The 21603-nt window shown below is 44.5% G+C and overlaps 1 protein-coding gene, 2 long non-coding RNA genes and 2 pseudogenes across 4 annotated transcripts; 3 read left to right on the forward strand and 2 right to left on the reverse strand.

The window, feature by feature from the left end:
* Positions 1-989: 989 nt before the first annotated feature.
* On the reverse strand, positions 990-4860 carry LOC100843242 (annotated as a pseudogene).
* Positions 4861-6084: 1224 nt separating this feature from the next.
* On the forward strand, positions 6085-7812 carry LOC100840176 (annotated as a pseudogene).
* A 156-nt stretch (positions 7813-7968) lies between these two features.
* On the reverse strand, positions 7969-15532 carry LOC100840482. 2 transcript variants are annotated; one of them, XM_010229614.3, is made up of 9 exons: positions 15273-15532; positions 13455-14753; positions 13002-13362; positions 12528-12594; positions 11633-11689; positions 10947-11006; positions 10639-10857; positions 9233-10534; positions 7969-8893 (listed from the first exon to the last, which is right to left on the reverse strand). In XM_010229614.3, the coding sequence occupies exons 2-9, from the start codon at positions 13549-13551 to the stop codon at positions 8564-8566; spliced, it is 2493 nt and encodes an 830-aa protein (XP_010227916.2). In that variant the 5' UTR covers positions 13552-14753; positions 15273-15532; the 3' UTR covers positions 7969-8563. The 2 variants fall into 2 exon arrangements, with proteins under 2 accessions (XP_010227916.2, XP_024312722.1); XM_024456954.1 differs by lacking the exon at positions 15273-15532 and adding an exon at positions 15038-15053.
* A 1867-nt stretch (positions 15533-17399) lies between these two features.
* On the forward strand, positions 17400-17994 carry LOC112270055. Its single transcript, XR_002962368.1, has 3 exons — positions 17400-17464; positions 17519-17576; positions 17856-17994. It is a non-coding gene; the product is annotated as an uncharacterized LOC112270055 (long non-coding RNA).
* Positions 17995-19462: 1468 nt separating this feature from the next.
* LOC104581622 lies at positions 19463-20014 on the forward strand. The gene is made up of 3 exons (XR_001405137.1): positions 19463-19476; positions 19572-19662; positions 19956-20014. It is a non-coding gene; the product is annotated as an uncharacterized LOC104581622 (long non-coding RNA).
* Positions 20015-21603: the final 1589 nt, after the last annotated feature.

Consider the following 21603-nt stretch of genomic DNA (forward strand, 5'->3'; position numbering starts at 1 on the left):
GGCAAATCAATTTGGAGGCACCTTCACTGCCGGCCAAAATAAACAAAGCAAGGCAGACGAACTGCCGGGAAAGCTCGTAATATTTGACGGCAGACAAACTGCCGACATAACTATAGGAGGCAGTTTATTTGCCGGCAGAACTTCAATGACAAGTTAATCTGCCTGCGGGAAAAAATTCTGAACTGCCGGCAAAACTGAAACTAGCAGGGCAGAAGAACCGCCGGCAAAAATAGAACTGCCGGCAAAGACCTTTGCCAGCAGCGTTATAGGGGGCAGGCAAGACTGCCGGAAAAAACTCTTTCCCGGCAGTTTTTTTTGCCCTCTTTAGTGATCTTTGCTGGCAGAAAATGTGCCATCATGCTTGGTCCATCGTGTAGTGCGTCTCCGCCAGCTGAAAGCCCCTCAGGCGATCCCAAAGGCCCCGTTTCTATATACAAGATGTTCTCTTTTGTTCTAAATTAAATTTCTCCAAGTTTGACTAAATTTGATCAAGTCAAAATCCTGTATATATTTGTTAGTAGTGAAATTGTGAATTATTTGTTGATGGTGTATCCTAACGCACCATATTTGTTGAAATAGTGAAACTAAGTAACAATCACAAGTCGGTCTGGGATTTTGGGTTGCTAGTTCGGCTTTCGAGTTACTGCAGGTCTCTCTGTTTAAAGTATCTCAAGCCATGCTTCGGTAAACTAGTGGATTTATTTCAGCCTATGGGTGTCAGGCTGATGCACATAGACACAGGTTGTATCCAGCGGCGTACAAATCTAGCTAAATTAATTTGAGCAAGAAAGATTGATTCAAAGATATATCCAACTGACATTTCACAAATATTGAAGGCTAAATAACGCCTCCGTTACACTTGTGTATAGTCCAACAACCACAAACTCATAATGTGTTCATCACTTTGGAAGTAAATAAAACTCCGCATCTAATTATACTCTACTAGCTAAATTGGCTTGTTCCAGGCCCCCTTCCAGCAGATCTAGCGATCATGAGAAGAACTTGTAGGTCTTGGCATTGATAATGATAGACCGGAGTCCTCCGATGGGCGCCATCACGGACAGGAGCACGCCGATTGTTATGCAGATCTGCCGGCCAAACCAAGAAAACATCAGCCAGTCCGAACACACAAATCTCTACATTACTTCAAATCTTCAACGGTAATTAGTGAAATCAAGAGGCGGATTATGGGAAGAATGTTGGTGACTTACCCAGTTGGTGCACCATGAGAATCCGAACTTCTTGGGCTTCATGATGATCAGCCACATGATGCAGGGCAGCTGCAGAAACATTTTCAATTCAGTTATTAAGTAAAACAACCTGGCTCACTAACTTATAAAAGAGAGGAGACATTGAAGAAATCTTACGAAGTAGGTCGTTGGGGAAAAGGCAAAGCCACCGAAGAACCCTAGCAATCCACCGAAGAAGGGGATGGCGATGCCAACAATCATGGTGAACACTGTGCATACGAATCACCATCAAAGGATAAAAGCGTTAATCTGCAGGTACTGATTCTCTTTTAGCAGATAATTAATTGTAACGAAGGCATATGTACTATACTGACCAACGTAGAGGGAGCGGGCGATGAGACGGAGAGGCCAGCCAGGGGGAACCGGAGCTTCTTGACGAGGAACGTCTCGAGCATGTCGAAGACGGGCATGGCGTAGATCTGGTAGCTGCCGATGACGTGGACGACGACGAACATGTTGGCGGCGGCGATGAGCCAGCGTGGCTTCTCCAGCGTGATGAGGATATTATCATCCACAGCGTTCCCGAACACGTAGTAACCCACAAACGCCACGGGGAGATAACAGACGGCGACGACAAGGTAGGTCACCATGACGCCGAGCCACATGGGCTTCTTCGACGGCTTGTCGGGGGTCGACGGAATCATGGCTTGGATCTCCAGCACCACGTTATGGCCGGCGTAGGCAAACGCCACGTCACCCAGCGCGCTGAGGAAGTTGAACATCCTCCCGGCCGACGTGGACGCCGTCATGCTGTAATCGACCACGTGGCTGCTACCGCCACCGTGGTGGCGGTGCTCGAGGGAGGCGACCCAGGCCAGGCGATGGTGGAGTAGGAGAGCGACATGACGGCGGCGGCGAGGGAGACGACGGTGATGGAGTTGAAGTTGGGAAGCTGGGAGAGCAGCAGGTGGGCGGACCCGAAGATGACGATGAAGTAGCTGGTCCGGATCGGGGCGGCGTCTGCCGGCGCCACCACGTCGTGGAACTTCTTCAGCGACTTGCCGCCCGTCACCATGCACATGATGCAGACGCCGACTTCCACAATGAGCTGCTGCGGGACGACGATCCACAGGCCCAGCTTCTGCCCGAAGGTGTGCTGCCCCAGCTCGTGGTACCAGTCGAACCGCTTCCCGGGGACGCACTCGTGCATCTCCACCATCTGCCATAGCGTGTACAGGGTTATCACCCATGACAGGATCATCGCCGCCACCCCTGGCCCCTACATCATAATCAAAAGATCGGTTTTTTAAGGCAGGGGAGTTAGTCTTGATCTGTGTGCTTTGATCTTAATTCATTTTTTGTTAGTACAAGATCTAATCTGAACATTGAATTGGGCAGAAGAGAAGGTTTTTTTTTACGTACCAGCCGAGCTCGGACATGGCGTAGGGGAGGCTGAGGACGCCGGCGCCGACCATGGCGGTGACATTGTGGAAGGCGGAGTAACACCACTTGGCCTTCCTGGACGAGGTGATGGGGAGCCAGTCGTCGATGTCCTGCTGGTCCTTCTGCTCCTTGGTCATGTTCATGGCGGACGGCGCCATTGTGGAGTCGATCGATGGAGCCTCAATCCGATGGGATCTAACTCGATCTCACGCGGAAGAGCCGGGGAGGGAGGAGATACTGCTGCGATGCGAGGCCGGCCACCAGAAGTGCGGGGGAGATAGATATATATGGGATTCCGTTGCGGCCGTAACAACCTAACTTCCGTATGGGGATTCCGTTCGGGAACAAAGAATCGTTCCCGTGCGGCCCTACGAGAATCCGGAGCCGACTTGTGGACCCCGTCTCTTGACCCGGCGAGATACCGGTACCGCCTCCTCGCCCCAAAACCCCAAACCCTAGCTACTACTCCCTGGCGGCCTGGCCCAGCCCTGTAGTCCGGCCATCGGTTGGATCGAGACCGTGGCCCTATCTCTTTCTTTTTTTTTAACAATGACCATGGCCCTGGATTTCCTCGTGAATAAGGATGATGGAATTTCAGTTTGTCTCAATTTGTCAGGAAACCTGTTTTATTTCTTTCAAAAAATATATCGATTAATTAAACAGGATAGATTGGGTCCAAGAAATTAATTGGAACAAACATGAACAAATGTTGGAGCATAAAGAGCATAAGTGAACTCTTATATTTGAGAGAGTGGTGCAACACGTACGACATATTTGATAAAGACACCGCTCATTATATGAGTTATTTTACCACCAACCGTAGGTGACATGTTGATTCTAACTCCGTAGATGTTCTAATAATGTCTGGTCTTTTCACTCGACTTAAATTTTAGTGCATTACTTTGGTGCATATAGTTCAATGTGGTAGGGAGCTAAGAGGTCTTGAGTCAAAGGCGGGCCTCCGTTCTTGGCTTCTTGCCCTTACATCACCGGAGCCGGGTAGAGCTTGTCAAAAAAAATCTTACAAATAGGTTATGTTAACTAACAAATGATATTTACGCAAGAAGGATTTGGCATTTTTCTTCCACTATTAGATTTCACTTTTTCTTCAATTTTTTTAATTGTGTTTATTTAATTAATTAAACATCATTGCAAGATAAGATATTAGGAGATAATGTGTTTTATAACATATTTTTTAACAAATGTGAATGACATATTTTTTTAAGGGATGTAATCATCCCGTCGTCGGATGATTACTCCCCTCAGCTCTCGTTGTCCGTCGAGCGGGACAACCGTGCGGTGCCGGGCGAGATCATCGACCTTCTCAATTTGATTCCCCGTCGGCCGTCGCCTGAGCTGAGGATTGAGACTCGATCGAGATTATTTTAGATCACCGGCTGAGCTGTTTAGCGTCCACGGGTGCTAGGGAGAAATTAACAATCAGGTGATTAATTCGAGTTCAGAAGAAATGCTAGGCGACCAAGCAACAGTGACAGCACGCCCGTTTGTTCCCATGCGTTAATTAACCGAGTCTCCACTGTTCAAGCTCCGGCATGTATAGAAAAGTACCGGGAGAGAAGACGACTTTTAAGTTTAGTTAACAAAGCCAATCGTTCGAGTAAACTAATTTACTAATTAAGGATCACATTAGTCGGGTGCCCGGTGCACGAGGTGACGAGGAGTTCCGGAATCTTCCGATGGTACATACGCGCGTGTTCTAGTTCCAAATCCGACGACTTCATTTTTGTAGTATGAGCGATCCATATGTATGTACTGTATATTACTTACTTCCATATCGTTTAGAATCTACTAGTCAACCACGGAGTATTTCGGAATTCCCTAGTCACCAGTGTGGGACCGAATCTCGGGGAAAATGCCCTTGCGGAGTTCCTCTTCCTTTGGGAGAGAGTCCAAGGCTTTCGGCTTGATGGGACTGTTGCCGACACTCTGAGGTGGAATTGGTCTAGCGATGGGGGTTTACTCCGCCAAATCGGCGTATCTAAACCTCGTTGCGGGACGGGCGTTGGACCCGTGTGCGATCGAGATCTGGCACTCAAGGGCTCACCTGAAGTGTCGGGTCTTTGCTTGGCTGGCGGCGAGGAATCGGTGTTGGACTGCGGACCGTCTGGCCAAAAGAGGCCTTCCGCATCCTGACCGCTGCCCACTTTGCGACCAAGAGGAGGAGTCGATCTCACACCTTCTTCTTGGTTGTGTCTTGGCGCGTCAGGTTTGAGATACCTTTTTCTCGACTTGGAGACATCGCGAGTGTGTGCCGTCTGCAGGGGCCTGCCTGTGGGATTGGTGGTCCACTTTGTCCTTTCCGCGCCGGGCACGGAAGGACTTTCGAACGGCCACCACTCTCGTCCTTTGGACCATCTGGTGCCACCGGAACGATGTGGTCTTCAATGGCGTGTCTCCTTCGGTTCAGAGGATGCTCCCACCATTCTTGAGGAACTTGGACGTTGGGAGAACGCTGGGCTCCTTAGGTGTAGGGTTTCGGTGGCGGCCTTTAGGGCCAGTAGGTTGCTTCTCAGCGTGTAAGTTTTTCTCTGTCGTTTGCCACTTTGTGGTGTTGTACTAGCCATCTGACTCTTCTTCTTTAATCGATGATGCACCCGCTGGGTTGCATTCTTGAAAAAACTGTTCAAGCTGGCATACAAAATTACCGGGAGAGAAGACGACCCTTAGCGAACGATCACAGTAGTCGGCTGTTCCCATACATGTGCGTTCCGGTTCCAAATCCGATGACTTCATTCTTGTACGAAATCAATCCATTTGCATGTACTTCCGTTCTTAGATTCTTGTCGTGATTTTAGTTCAAAACAAGCCACTACAAGAATTTAGGAACGAAGACTTAGGAAAAAAAAAAGGAACGGAGGGAGTATTACAGAGTACATCCATATCGATATCGTTAGAATCTAGTCAAATATTTTGAAAGTTGATCATCAATATGGAAGTATTGATACATGTAGTAGGAGTACGACACTACAATGTATTCTTATTTTTATTTGGGAAAAGAATATTTTGAAATTGACAGTCGATCGAAGTGTGATTTTGAATGGTAGTATACTATGCTTATTTAGGAGTAGAAACTACGAGCACGTGGGATTCCTTGCTCCCCTCATCAATTCCATCTTCTTGGTATCAGAGGAGTAGATATCTTTCGATCTGGACTTCAGACGCGTACTAGAGTATTACAGTATTAGTACGTATTTCTCTGTTCCAAAATACTTGTCGTTGTTTTAGTTCAACTTTACACTAAAACAGTGATAAATATTTAGGAACGGAGGAAGTACTGCGGAGATTCAAGTTGTCTCACAGTATTACATTTCCTGTCCCGTGGCGAATGACAGAGCTAGCGGCACCACTCCCATTGCACACCCCCTCTGACCGACCATATATCTACGCACACCCCACAAGCTAGCTCGATCACCAGCCAAGCCAACACAGAATGGCATCCTACTCCTACCTTACGACGAGGCCATCCTATTCCCTCATATCCCTCATCCTCCTCCTCTCCTTCGCCCTCCTCTGCGTCACCTTCCCCGCCTACCTCCGGAACCCGCTGAACCCTGCCGCGGCAGGCGTCCGCGGTTGCTTCACCACCGGAGCCGCCGACGCCGCTCGCGTCGTCGTCATGCCAGCAGCGGCAATGACGGACGACGAAGACCCGGAGCAGCTCCGGATCCTCGTGGGCGTGCACACGGTGGCCAGGAAGCACGCGCGGCGGCACCTGATCCGCATGGCGTACGCGCTCCAGTAGCAGGAGACGCCGGCGCTCAGCGGGGCCGGCACGCGCGTGGACGTCCGGTTCGTGCTCTGCGTGCGGCCGATGCCGCCCGAGCACGGGGCGTTCGTGGCCCTGGAGGCCCGGGCGCACGGGGACGTGCTGCTGCTGGACTGCGCCGAGAACGCCAAGGATGGGAAGACCTACTCCTACTTCGCCGCCCTACCGGCGATGCTCGGTGAGCGGGAGCGGCCGTACGACTACGTGATGAAGGTGGACGACGACACGTACCTGAGGCTGGAGGCGCTGGTGGAGACGCTGCGGGAGGACATGTACTACGGCGTGGGGCTGCCGTTCATGGACCGGGAGCACCCGCCGTTCATGCTCGGCCTGGGACACGTGCTCTCCTGGGACCTCGTCCAGTGGATCGCCGCCTCCGATATGGTCAAGCGGGAGGCCAAAGGAATGGCATTTTGCTTCCTCCTCTTCCTGCAGGCTTCTTGTCATTCTTTGTCGGCATCTCAGTCCTGCCTCCACACACATATCGTGTTTTATCGTGTTTATGCGTTTTGCATATCCGGTTGAAGAGCCTTCTTCATCCCAAAAGCCAGTCCAATGGAAGGATGGTTACTTTCCCTTGTATAAGTTGCCCGTGTTGTGTTTAGAAGTTTTGCGCATCCAGCCCAGCCGATAAGTGAGGACCCTCTCCATCTCAAATCTCCCCCATAAGCTGCCCGTAGCCCCTTTCATTAGCGAGGTGGGACTAAAGTCACCGATGACGTCTAGTATCGTAACATTTTTTTAAATCTACTTGTCCCATCTGTTCCTAATTTAATCTTTGTCGTAAGTCAACCTTTTAAACTTTGACCAAACTTTTAGAAAAACCTATGAACATTTACAACTGCAAATTACTTTTATTAAATCCATTGTGATTTATTTTCATATTCTATAGTTAAATGATATTCCAGATATTGGTACATTTTTCTATTAACTTGATCAAAGTTGAAGAAATTTGAATTAGGACAAAGATAGGACTTGTTATATTTAGGAACGGAGGCAGTAGTAGGTAGGAAATACACCGCTCCGACCGTGTAGAAATGCAAGTATTATCTCTGACCAACAATTTCGTCAATACTTTTGTGTTTTTTTTTTAAAATTGTGAAGGGCAGTACTATGTTGGTTATTATTTCATCAAAATTAATGGATATTTTTCCTGTGTTTGCATCAGGTGTGGAAGATGTGACCACGGGGAATTGGCTAAACATGGGCAACAAGGCCAAGAACAGAGTGAACATTTACCCCAGGATGTATGACTACAAGAGCGCTGAAGCCAAGGATTTTTTGGAGAACACCATTGGCGTGCACCAGCTGAAGGAGGACCTCCAGTGGGCACACACATTGGAGCACTTCAACGCCACCCGGTTGGAGCCTTCCAGCAAGCTCAACATCTAGCCTTCTAGGGAGGGGACTTCACGTGTACAGATCCTTAGGCGAAAGGTTTGTAAATTCGGAGGGTTGTAAACTGAACCTGCTGTTCTGAAGGCATCATGTATTGGATGCGGTAATTTCACATAAAATATCGCAGTGAACAGTTTGATGTCCACAAGATTCATGATAAGACATCGAATAACCAATAAGTGCATGCACTTTGTGTTGCATCGGGCTGCAGTTGCCAGGAGGCATTTGTAGAATTTACAGGTAAGCATGATTTTTCTGCAATGAACAGCCACCACGCATTAATCAACTTACAGGATACAGCATTGGCTCATGTTTTACATGTACACAATGATGGACCCGACCTTCAAAGTCAAGAACAGGATATCTACTCGCGAATTCAATCAAAAAATAGTCCTCACCATCCAACCCTAGCTGTCCGGGTCTTTGCTCGAGGGATCGGATGCTTCCCCCTGCCAATGAAAGCTAGTTGATTTTATGTGCAATATGTCACGCACTACAGTTGACATACACAGGTCTAGCCTCTGCTTCTTGCTGCGCTGTTCAATCATCTGAGAAGGTATATGCGCCAACAAAGTAGTTGACAGGTGTATCTCAAAAACGGGCTGCATCACTGGAGAGTAATCAGCACATCAGAGCAAGTAAAAACAGACTTGCAGAGAGCCATCCAGCCATTGTCATGTGGCGACTGCAGCAAGGCGAGCAGAACATATATCCAGTGCAAAGAAACAAAAGGCTAGAAAGACCTTTAACTCGGGGCAGGGCTCTTTCTAGACCTTCTTGAATCACTGGACTTGTATTCAGCACCCGCCTCTTCCTTCTGCGCTTTAGGTCTTCTGGTTTTTGCCAAGCTAGGTTCACTTGTTCGAGAAGTGGATACCTGTTGGTGCTTTCTAGATCTTGTGCGCTTTGCATGCTCTGGCTTCAACTTTGCTTTGGCAGACCTGGCACTAGAAGATCCATGCAATTTCTCTGGTGAAGTCACACCCTGTTTAACTACATGTACTAATCCTTGTTGGATCTGACACTGGTCATTACTTTCTTGGAACTCTGAACAAACAACTGATGTTGAAGTTCCCTGCACAATGAAATAGGTATCAGCAAACTTGAAGAAGAAAAAAGAACACACAGACGATAAGGAACGGAACACACAGAGATCATAAGGAAAGATATTTTAATTTCATCACCAATCAATGATCGATTGATGACTATAGTATTACAACCTGTGAGCATCAGTCAAAGAAATGCAATACCAATCATTAAAACATCCTGAAACATATGCAGACTAGTGCAATAAACATACTCAACATTCCATAGTAGAAGAGAAAAAATAAAAAATCACAATAGAGTGCTGTGCCACACTAGATTCATGAACACTATAAATTGATCATGCTACCAGACACGGGCCAAGCATTACCTTATTTTGAGTCAAACAGGGTTCTGTGCCCTGAGCTTGCTCCTCTTCAGAATCATCCATTTCCTCACATTCGAACTCAACATGCTGGCTATCTTCCTCGGTATCACTTAACTCTTCTTGTTCCATTACAATGCCTTGAATTGCTTCTTCGCTGGGCCCTTCAGTGTCATGATAAGAACAAACATTTCCAGGCTCTATAATTGAAATACTAGCTCTGTCCTTCATAGATCCTTCTGGCTGAATGCTGGATTTAGTACTTCTAAAGTCCTTTGCACTCATGAAGTCCGTCGAGGAACATAAATGAATGTCCAAGTCAATATTGTTCTCCCTCCCACAAGGGCTTATGGATGCTTGCAAATCAATACGGTGCTCCCCCTCGCAAGGGCTTGTGGATGCTTGCCTAGCTGTTGACTGGTCATCCACTGGAGGTTTCCGCATTCGACAGTCAGACTGATTAGCAAACTGATGGCCATCCTCTTCTGGTACTTCCTCACGCATCTCAGCTTCAGTTCTTTGCAGTAGAGGATGGAAGTCTATAGTATTAGCATTATTAGGAGCTCCTTCTTCCATGTCATCTGTAGTCTGCCTATTACTTTTCTCAACTTGAACTTTCTCAAAAGGGAAAAGATCATAATTTCTTGAATTACTAATAAGATTTTGAACTGGATGACTATATGACAAATTCACTTCTTGAGGAAACTGAAAAAGCAAAGGATGCATCGGAAAATCTTGCTCAGCACCATCGTCCACCGTATTTCTGTTGTTAACTACATGTTGCTGTAACCTATCACTAGTACTATGATCAGGGAAAAGATTTAGCTGTCTATAAACACTTTCTGTAAAGGTTGGAGGCGGCACAGGAAACAGATCCTTAGCAGTGTTATCTGAGGTGCCATTAAAATGAGCTGCACTCTGATGAAATTCCTTCTGAGATATCACGCAGACAGAAGGTGGGAGGTTTACGGGAGGCAAATCTGGGGCCAACTTGACCACATGGCCGCCTTTCTCTTTACGCAATGAACCTTGCAATTCATCCAAAGTGCCGCCTGATACCCTCTTAGATGAAGAAGGGCCATCAGAAGCGCAAGAGCTAAAAGGTATACATGAGGCGCTCACACCATGTTTTCTACCATTTCTGTTATCCTGTTCAAAGCAGCCATGTGCGGCACCACATTCGTCATCAAGGCTATTGCCCATCTGCCTCATCATGCTCATGCTCCTATTATCTGTATCTGCTAAAAATGCTTCATTGACATACGAATCATCATCATTTTCAACACCCTCAGGAGCATCATTATCAGCCTGCGACCCAAAAGCATTATAAATTGTGCTTAATGACATCAGTGTACACGGACATAGATTTTAAAATAGCTTATGATATCTTGTGATTTCAGAAACACACTAACCTCCTGCCCACAAACTTCTTGTGAATCAGGCACTGAAGCTCTTAATTTTCTCCTTTTCGCTTCATATGATCTCCGCTTTTCTTTTAAGGTTTCACTTTTACTGTAAGATAGCTGGACTCCAGTGGCAACTCTCCACTGACGCTGGAGCAGTGCAGGATCTCTATGTGGCAGAAGAAACATCCAAACAGATGTCCAATCATTTTTGAATATCTTGAGTCCCTGCAGCAACAGTAGGAAAGAAGGAAAAAGTAAGCAAGTACTAATTCAACAGGGAAACAAAGATAGTCGGCAGACACAAATATAACCACCTCTTCGATACGCTGCACTTCCTCAACACTCAGGGGAGAATTCTTCATACGGCGCACATCCTGCATTATTACAAACAAGAATATGCTTAGTAGTATGCTAATTCTTTTGGAAAGACAACAGCCAAAGAGATCCACATGTACTTCCTATAGGAGATCACCATAACAGCCAGTACAGAACGAGGGTCCGGTCATCTCAGCCCCAAAACAGTATTGGTTTTTTGGTGCAAGGAAACATGCTCACGAACTCTTTTAGAACACGTAGGAGAGCTCTTTGAAGCTTCCAGTAAAATAGAGTTGGCAAATACTATTTCCCCAGGTTCTGATTACATAACCAAATGTGGTATGATCCATATTACAGAAATTGGCTTATACAGTTTTTCTGGGAATTTTTATCAGTCTTACTTTAATGTCGTCAAGTAAGCAAAATGGAAATGATATGATGCATATAATTTAAATAAAAGAAACTATTAAAATATTGGCATTCGAAACACTGCCAATACCGCTTTACGAACTTCACTACTTCAAATGTCATTATAAGAAAAAGGGCTCTGCTCAAGATTCACATATCAGTTTCAATACTTAATCAGTTAAGACAATGAGCGTATTCTTGAATCCAAATGGACTAAAGGATTCCAAGAATTTATCAAGTATCTTATGTACCAGTAAATGGAAAGGTATACACATACCTTAACTGGATTATCAGGAGCTTTGGATGAGCTGCGGTTCTTTTGTCTCACAAATATCTGCACCGCAAGAAAATCATGTTATCGAACGGGCATAAAGCATACAACAAAGAGAAATCAATATTTTGAGCAACTGAAAACTTGAGACTAGACTAAGCACAAGGCAAAATCAGAATTTTCCCAAAAGGTCAGGATCAGTGGTTGTAAGCAGATACACGGATACACACGAGTATTTAAAAAAATAGTAATTCATATATCATGGTTTGGACAACGGTTAACTTCACGGGTATGTGTTTTTGCTCTTCACCTAAGCAGGCCCTATCCTTTATGGCTAGCTCCTAGTCCTAGTGGTCGGGCACTGGCGCACTGGCCACTGCTTCACTGGGCACTGATGCAGTAAGGGGTAGCACTTATGATTTCTTGTTGGGCCGGGAGGTATCCCAAACATGTCCCAGGTGTATCCACCAAGTATCCATCTTTATATATCTTTGTTTATTTGCCCGATACTCAATGGATACATAAATGTATCGGGTATGTATCCTGTATCAGATATGTATCGGACACGGATATGCAGCCTGACTGACGTATCAGTGTTCCAAGCAACCTGGTGAGCGGTGTGAAACTCTCTTTGCCATGTGCCATGCTAATAAAATCAGAACAGCACCTTTTCTCATACAGATTATTTGAAATGAATTCCGTCCTCCTCGTGTTTTCATATAGTCAGATGAAGTCTGTTCTATCGAGTGAAGCAGATACCAAGGGCACCAAACAAGTGATGAAAAATACTAAGTTATTACATCTACCAATCATAGAAAATTGTGGATTACTCAAAAGAAATAAAAGGATATATGAGGTTTGAAGTACAGTTTTGAAACAAATAAACGACACAAAATAGTACCTGATGAAAACGCTTTTGTATCGCTCCCCAGTCATTATTATATTCCAGAAGCCCTAGAGCTAATAATCTGCAGGAAGAACATAAGCTAAGATAAAAAAATACAGTGAAAAGTATATGATAGCACAGTTGTATTTCAATGTTATATAATCACATCATGCACGTGAAAAGGGATATGCCATTTGGTTAAGCAAGTGGAACAAAAACATAGCAAACTTAAGATGATTAACCACCCAAAAGGAGGTTGCCCTAGTTCGATATGAAGATAAAGGACAGTTTAGTAAAGCCAGACACATGGCATAAAACAATGCCAGTAACGCAGGAGTGCAAACAGTACAACTTCAACAAGACAAACCTCGATACTCAGTGTTCCTTGAATCTTACATTTTAAAGATCACATGGCAAGGAATTCTGATTGAAATTCATGGGTAGATTAGAATTAATAGAAAAAAACGTAGGTGAAGATGAAAATCATACCTGTCCTCTGCATCAGTGAAAAGCACTCTATTGACCATAACTGCAGGAGGTGGCTTATGAGGAAATAGTGAAAAATTGAAAAGTGGATAAAATCTCTGCGCTAATCTTGCAATATCAAATGGAACAAGAGCAACTGACTCCTTTTTAGTATTCTCAACAAGGGTAGCAGCTAATGATTTCTTGGGCTGTAACTGCCCACGTGAAGCTGGTGATGCTGTGGAAACGATATTTGATCTGCCTTGAGAAACATTGGTAGCATCTTTGGTAGTGCTAAGTACCGGTGTAGGAAAAAGAGGTTCTTTCCTCGAGCGGTTCTTTTCAGCAGTGCCATCCAAATGGCTTTTTCTGTACTTCACAACAGCTGTCAATTGAGTAAAAAAATGATGCTTAAGTGATGACAAACAAATGAGAACTGCAAAATTGATCACATACATATTTTATGGTTTCTCTTACCAGCTGCAACATCACTTAAGTAATTGAGGACCAAATGAAATGGTGAGACGTCAAGGATGGACATAATAGGACTCTTAATTAATGGAATCATTGGCATTGTAAGCTCTCAGAAGATGTATGACTAAATGCTGACTGGAGATGCTGCCATTCAAAACAGAATTGTTGACGGACAATGCTTGATCACAGTAGCCAACCAACTCAATTATCATTTTTTTAAGATCAGCAGCCACACGCTGTTTAGATGGGTCGAGAACACATAGAGAGAATATTTGGATCATGAGCTGAACATGTTCATATATCAACATGTGCCATTGGCCAAGTTGCTGATCAGTAAATCCACCCATTACAGCAGCACCAGTTACTGACACCAATGATGAAGGGAGATTGACGTTCCGGGAAGGATATTGCTGTCCACAAGCATGCCCAGGAGCCAGGAGCGCAGGTGAGATATAAGGTAAAATTGGTCGTAAGGTAGAATTAGTTGATTCATGATGACAATTGGTTGATCTAGACAACTCCAGTCTCTTCTGCCTAGTCTGAGGCCTATGGCCATCTTTATCATTCCTGCCATTTCTGTTTTTACAGTTCTCGGCATTTTCATCACCATCACTTTCTAGGGCCTCCTCAATTTCGAGCTCAAAGCCTACATCATTCTCATCTTCATCCTGGGTTTCATCTCCCTGGCAAGCCTGTGAGTCATCACCTTCACCAGATAGGACAGCTGCAAGAAACTTGCAGTATTCCTCTTCCTCATCAACATTCTGCAGGCCACCTTCATCATCTGATTCCTGGAGAAAGGTTTCTAACTCCTCAAGTGCATAATTTGCCAAAGAATATCTTGCCCATGTCCGCCTGCAGATTGCATCTTCCTCCTCGCTACCTGTCGCTTGCTGATGAGAACTCTGCACTGTTGGAGCGAAGGAAGCTTCATTCTGTAAGGGTTCCTTTTCCAATACATTCGAATGACCTTCTCCATGCTCACAATAAAACTGTGTAGAAGTGCTCTCCGGAGCATTTTCTTTGCAGGCACCTTTGGATGACAATCTTTTTTGCGGACGCGCACAGTCACCTGTGTTTTCATTACCAAGGCTATTGTGAAGATACACTTCAGTGCTTGGCTGATTTTCAAAGCTAGTTTCCTCGCACTCAGCCTCTGAGGTGAGGCTTGAAGAGGTCTCAGATGGTGATTCTTCCCTAAGGAAAGGGTTGAAATCCATATCATCGTCCTCCACGTCATCATCGACTTCCATATTAAATGAAGCAAGTATAGCTTAGACAAACAGTGGAATCCCCTACTCTCTGCCATTCATTAGGTGAACACAAATGTGTTAATAACATTATAAAATGTGCTTGCAAGAAATAATGATAAGAGACACAACAATGAAACTTAAGAATAATACATATAACCAGCGGCGGAGCTTAGAAAAAATTCTTGGGCGGGCCAAGCTAAAGGAGAACACAAAATTTTGCTCTGAATCACACCACTTCATAACATATTTGTCGTTCCTCAATTTTTTTGTTCTCATTGGTTACATATATGTAATATTACTACAAACAAAAGAAGCTATACCAAAAGATGCTACCTATGGAGCTAGACCAGCAAAGGCAAAGGATCAACAGATGCTGCCATAGGATCTTCTTCAACTCCACTTATATCATCTCCTTTTCTTTTCAAGACAACATCAATTCTTCTCTGAGTGGGCTTCCCCATGGTTGTTGCAATTTGTAAAATTGAAAATATATTCAAGGAAACAATCCACCAACCTGTGCCTTGCAATGAAATTGACAAATTACAAACTAGGGATTTGGGAAAAATACCTGGATAGATAAATTGGGGAAGAGGAGGAGCAGAGGCGGGGGTGAGCGGCAGCGGCGCGCGCGGCCAGCCGTGGCGGCGGAGCGGGAGGGGCTGCACCGTGGCCGTCGCGGCGAGGCAGCGCACGGGCCACGGGCGCAGGGCAGGCAGGCAGGGGCGCGGAGCAGCGGCGGCGTGTCGGGCTGGCTCTGGCGGTGGCTGGGTTCAGTCCGCCGCCTGGTCCTCACGAGCGCAACCGCGTCCTGGTTGCGGGCGTCGGGCGAGACGACGAGTGGCGAAGCGAAGCAGCCAGAGGCAGCGTAAGGGGCTTATTTCTTCTGCTGGTGGGCTGGGCCTTGAGTAGCACTAATTTTCTTTTTGACAAAAAACCAGGGCGGGTCATGTCCCCAGTTTGGCCCCAACATCAGTGCATATAACCGGTGCGTTAAATAACATGCAGAAACTAGACAATCTTTTATTTTGAGAAAAATACATATTGCATTACAAAATAAGAAAAGTTACCACACCCCGACCAGAAGGGGGATCGAACGCACGACTGGCCCTACGTGGCCACACCTGCTTTGATGGAGAGTGGGATGACATGGGTGGGTGATGTATTGTGTGGGTCCAGCACGCAAAAAATGTTCACGCGAAAGCAAAGACCAATATAAATTCTTTTATGAATAGACTTAGTTACATTGCAGTACATAAAAATCAATAGAATCACCAATTTAGCAAGGATGAAGATGATTATCAAAACCTTCTTCATTTGCCTACAAACAAACTATATCTTTGGACTTTGGAGAGTTAGGCACAATGGAAGGTGACTAGAATGCACAAATACAACGTAGGACGTTTGACCTACAAACAACAACGACCATCACGAAGCACACTCGAACTAGGTTGCACAGATATGGCTATATGGATACGAATACAGACACCACGATACCACGATTTTGCAAAAACACCGATAAGGACCTTGCGATACCACGATTTTACAAAAACACTGATACAGGAATACGTTTGTGTGTATATATCTATACCAATATATTAAATTGGAGTTGGTGAAAATTCGAGTTGTGGTGATGGTATGACCGTCACCGTACGTACTGGACCGTTTCCGCCCGACCCTCTCGCACGGGAGAGTCCCTCGCACGTGGCCCGACCCTCTTCCTCCCCCGCCCCCGAACTCTCCTTCCTCCCCCGCCGCCATGCCACCGCCGCTGCTGCTCTCCCCCGTCGCGCGGCCCTCTCCTTCCCAGCGCTCGCCGCCGCCGCCTCTCCTTTCCCCGCTGCTCTCCCCCGCCCCAAACTCTTCTTCCTCCCCCACCACCATGCTCTCCCCCGCCCCCGAACTCTTCTTCCTGCCCCGCCGCCATGCCACCGCCGCCGCTGCTCTCCCCCGCTGCGCGGTCCTCTCCTTTCCCAGCGCTCGCCGCCGCCGCCTCTCCTTTCCCCGCTGCTCACCCCCGCCGCGCGGCCCTCTCCTTTCCCAGCGCTCGCCGCCGCCGCCTCTCCTTTCCCCGCTGCTCACCCCCGCCGCGCGGCCCTCTCCTTTCCCAGCGTTCGCCGCCGCCGCCTCTCCTTTCCCTGCTGCTCTCCCCCGCATCGAACTCTTCTTTCTCCCCCACCGCCATGCTCTCCCCCGCCCCCAAACTCTTCTTCCTCCCCCACCGCCATGCCACCGCCGCCGCTGCTCTCCCCCGCCACGCGGCCCTCTCCTTTCCCAGCGCTCGCCGCCGCCGCCGCCTCTCCTTTCCCCGCCGCTCACCCCCGCCGCGCGGCCCTCTCCTTTCCCAGCGCTCGCCGTCGCCGCCTCTCCTTTCCCCGCTGCTCACCCCCGCCGCGCGGCCCTCTCCTTTCCCCGATGCTCTCCCCCGCCGCGCGGCCCTCTCCTTTCCTAGCGCTCGCCGCCGCCGCCGCCCTCACTGCACTCCCCCACAACCCGTCTCCTCTTCCCACACGGCACAATCCCAAATCCGAGACAAACTCGAGCAATGGAGTGCCATGGAATCCTTCGCCCGTTCTACAAAATCCGTCTCCTCTTCCCACACGGCACAATCCCAAATCCGAGACAAACTCGAGCAATGGAGTGCCATGGAATCCTTCGCCCGTTCTACAAAATCCGTCTCCTCTTCCCACGCGGCACAATCCCAAATCCAAGACGAACTCGAGCAATGGGGTGCCATGGAATCCTTCGCCCGTTCTACAAAAGGTATTCGATCCCCTTGAACTTCAAAACACGAGATCAACATTGCCGCGCCCAAAGTATTGCAGGCTTCTCGCCCAAACTTTCGTTAGACCGAGTGGCCCGAACTCCACACAAGGTACAGGAAAAATCTTGTTAAGCATCTGCCATTAATTTCAGTAGGTACGGGATAGATCTTGTTTCTTTTTCATTATCGTGTTCATGTTGAATCTTCTTGCTTAAAGATTCTGTTTTTCTTGCTCAAACTGTCTGGAGTATATTTATGTTCATGCTTCTAATGCTTTTTAATTAACAGTTTAAATTGTTGACCCATCTAAGTCTAAGATTATGCTGTTTACTGTTGATGGTGTCATATATCTCTGTTGGGATCTTAACCTTTTTTTCCTTGTGCTTGCAGACCATGGATCACGACGTTGAAACAAACACTCTTGAGGATTTAGATAACCGGCCTTTAAAAAAAGCAAGATGTTGTGAATCAGTTATTTTGGATGATTTACCTTCCGTCTCAGCATTATCTCTGGTTTCTGAAACTTGTTCACAATCAGATGATCTTATAGATGGTGATCCATTGCCATCGCCTCCATCAGCAACCAAGTTGATAGTTTCTGAATTGGCTAATGACGAAAAAGATTTAGATGATGCTTCTCAAATGATATGTTCAGAATCAGCTGATCATATAGATGGTAATCCATTGCTATCGCCTCCATCAACAACCAAGTCGACAGTTTCTGAATTGACGGATGAGGAAAATACAAATGACGTGATATATGAATTGGCGGATGAAGAAAAAACTGACGTGACATACGACTATCTACCACAAGGTAAAATTTTCACTTATTATTTTTATACTTCTGTACTAATGCTTTTCATCAATGGGCTAGAGCTTTTCATCAAGATATAGCACAAAACTGTTGATTCAATCCTTTTGTAGATTATGCATCGACCGAACTGGATGTATGTTCATTATATCTAAATCAGGGTATAACGCAAATCTGTTACTTCCATCTTTTTGTAGATTACGCATTGACCGAACTGGATCTGTGTGCTCATTTAGTAATAGAAGACTCTTCAGAAAAAGAAATATTGGTGAAGATAAATCAAGTCTATGTCAAACAGTGTGATTTGATATGCCTGCTAGATAGTGCCAAATGGCTAAATGATGATGTAAGTACCTTTACTAACAAGAAAAGTGTTTATGATTATTTTAGTATTCATTAACAATAAATAATTTTAAATCTTTTTAGGTAATCAGCGCACATATATATTGTATAAAGGAAGTACATGAGCAAAATAAGAATGACCATAAAGTATATTTTGAGAATACCTTTTTAGCCGGACTGTTAAAACGGGATGGTGAGATTGGAATACATGAAGCAACCTTTATGACAAAGATTGTCGGAAACTATCTCAAGCATGACATGGTAACATCCAGACCCATAATTGTAGGTTCTATTATTTACTTATTATTACATCTCTAAAATTAACTCATTATATTGATTGTAGATTCATCTTCCAATTAACATCAAGCACTCGCATTGTTATTTAGCTTGTATCAATGTTGAAAAGTCTGAGATACAAGTACTCGACTCATTATGTTGGGAGCACAAACGAGTTGACCTCACTAATATGGTTAGTTGCTTATAACTCTTTTCTGTAAAAAAAAATGGTTGCAAATTGGTCTTCCGCTTACATGTGTTATTTTCTACCCCTAATAATTTTACAGCTGCAAGGACTACAATACCATTTGGACATTCTTAAGACTCAAGAAAACTTGTGTAATCATAATTGGAAAGACCTCGATGTCACTAAATGGACGATTACAGAACAACTACATAATCCAATTCAGAAAGACAGGTATATATAGCACATATGTTTTATAATAACCATATATAAGAAATGTTCGGATTCATGTGGAGTACTCAATTTTGTTCGAACCATGCAGTTCATCTTGTGGTCTATTTATGCTTAAATTCATGGAATATTGGACGGGACATACACTGTCCCATCACATTACACAGGTAAATAAATAAATCTACTTTTTAATAAACATATATGTATATAGTGGATGCCATTCTAATTGTTATGGATGCTAATATTGTTCTATCCTTCGCAGGAAATTATTATTGAATTTAGATATAAGTTAGCTGCCATACTACTATGCTGGAAAACAAACACGGCACAAGCGAGTGCAACGATTGAAGAAAGTGATTACAGCGAGGGAGACCCAAATGATGTTGTGATGTTCGAATGCATAGATGAAAATCAATCAAATACATTGAACTCAGTATCTACTGAAAAAAAATACCAATCACTGATAACTGTTCTTTCTAACATGAGCGTACATGAGTTAGAAAGTGGACTTTGTAACTACATCAAATCAATCAATTCTGCAGAAACTTTAGAGTAAGCCATTTATTGCACATATTTTTTTATTTTAGTAATTCAATATAATTGATAATATACATTATCTTAATTTCTTTCTGATAATGATTTGCAGGAAAGTCTGGGTACAAAGCTCTGGCCCATATCCAATTAGCTTGACTCTCAAAAGGCTGCAAAGAATGCTAAATGAAAAACTGCCCATGGAGCATGATTGCTTCAATTTGGTCGTGCGGAAGATCATGTTTGACGATATCCAAACAGCGAAAAAAACAAAAGGACTAATATCGAAACATTATCTTGACATGCGATTTTGGGTAATTTCTTACATTAACTATTTTTTGTGTCTATATACATACTAAATATTTGCCGATACCTTTCTGAACACTTACATATTTATATGTTATAATATCCTAGATGATTACTGATTTTGGGCGACATCCAAACTTCCGAAAAAGTTAGATTTGGAACAACTAGCATATTCTGTTTCTAGCTGGCCTGGTATCAAATATAATGTTTCGTCTTGCAAAACGGTAAGGCCACTTCCATATACATGTCAACACAATTTTTTTTATAATATACATCTAATATCAAGCTTATTTCAGATTCATATTCCAATACAATCCAACAATGGATTTATTCTATCCGTGCTGGCCAAAGATACAAGAGCTGTCTACATTTTAGACCCTACTCCTATTGACCACATCTATCAACGCAACCCATACGCAAAATATGTGCCCAGACTTTTATGGATTGCTGAACACTTACCGAAAGCCATGACAAATGCATGCCCTGGGTCTACATGGAATGAAAATATTTTCCTATGGCATCAACATATCATAAATAATATTCCAATTCGCAACAGGTAACATTTTTTGTTCAATATGTACGATGAACATATATATTTTGCCATTGGTTACTAATTTTTATCTTATGTCATAGGGAATTGTCCGGTTATCTTATTACCCTCTTCATGTCCACTTGGGATGACGAAAAATTGAATTTCCCATTTTTAAAGGTCAACATCATAAGCATTAAATTGTTATTCTTTTTACACATGACATGCTGATCTTATTCATATACAATTATAGGATGGATACGAGCTAAGGAAACAAATTTTGGCAAAGCTATTGACGTTCAAGAAAAATGACTGCGAAGTCAACATGCCAGCCGGTGTACTAGATATCATCAACTGTATCAGGAATATCCAAACCAATATGAATGTGAAGACCTGAGGATGAAAACGCAACAAAGACCAATAAAGAAGCTTCATCTAAAACTCACTGTTTAGTTTGTCTTTGCTTTCAGAAACTACATATGTATAGCCGAGTGTGATGTTTTGTTTTTGTCCAAAACCTGATACTTCACTTGGAGTGAGTTATTGTGGCACTATGTTCTCTTTTAATTAATTCCCACTGATACTTCACTTGCATAGAGCGCTTTTGTTGAATTCGAGGATACTTGCTGTCAGCTTTCAGAAACTACATATGGTTTAGCCCAGTGTGATGTTTTCATTTTTGTCCAGAACCTCATACTTCACTTGGAGTGAGAGTTATTGTGGCATTTTGTTATCTTTTAATTAATTCCTACTAATACTTCACTTGCATCGAGCGCTTTTGTTGAATTTTAGGATACTTGCCGTCAGCTACATTGCGGAAATGCAAGTTAGGCGTGTTTCAGTACAAAAAATTATTGCAAAATTCTGATCACCTCGCGCTAGCAATACGCTAGAAATATGCCCTATTCTATTGCACGCTATTCGGTCA

The sequence above is a fragment of the Brachypodium distachyon genome, chromosome 1, assembly GCF_000005505.3.
Source record: "Brachypodium distachyon strain Bd21 chromosome 1, Brachypodium_distachyon_v3.0, whole genome shotgun sequence".
In the NCBI taxonomy this organism is placed as follows: Eukaryota; Viridiplantae; Streptophyta; class Magnoliopsida; order Poales; family Poaceae; genus Brachypodium; species Brachypodium distachyon.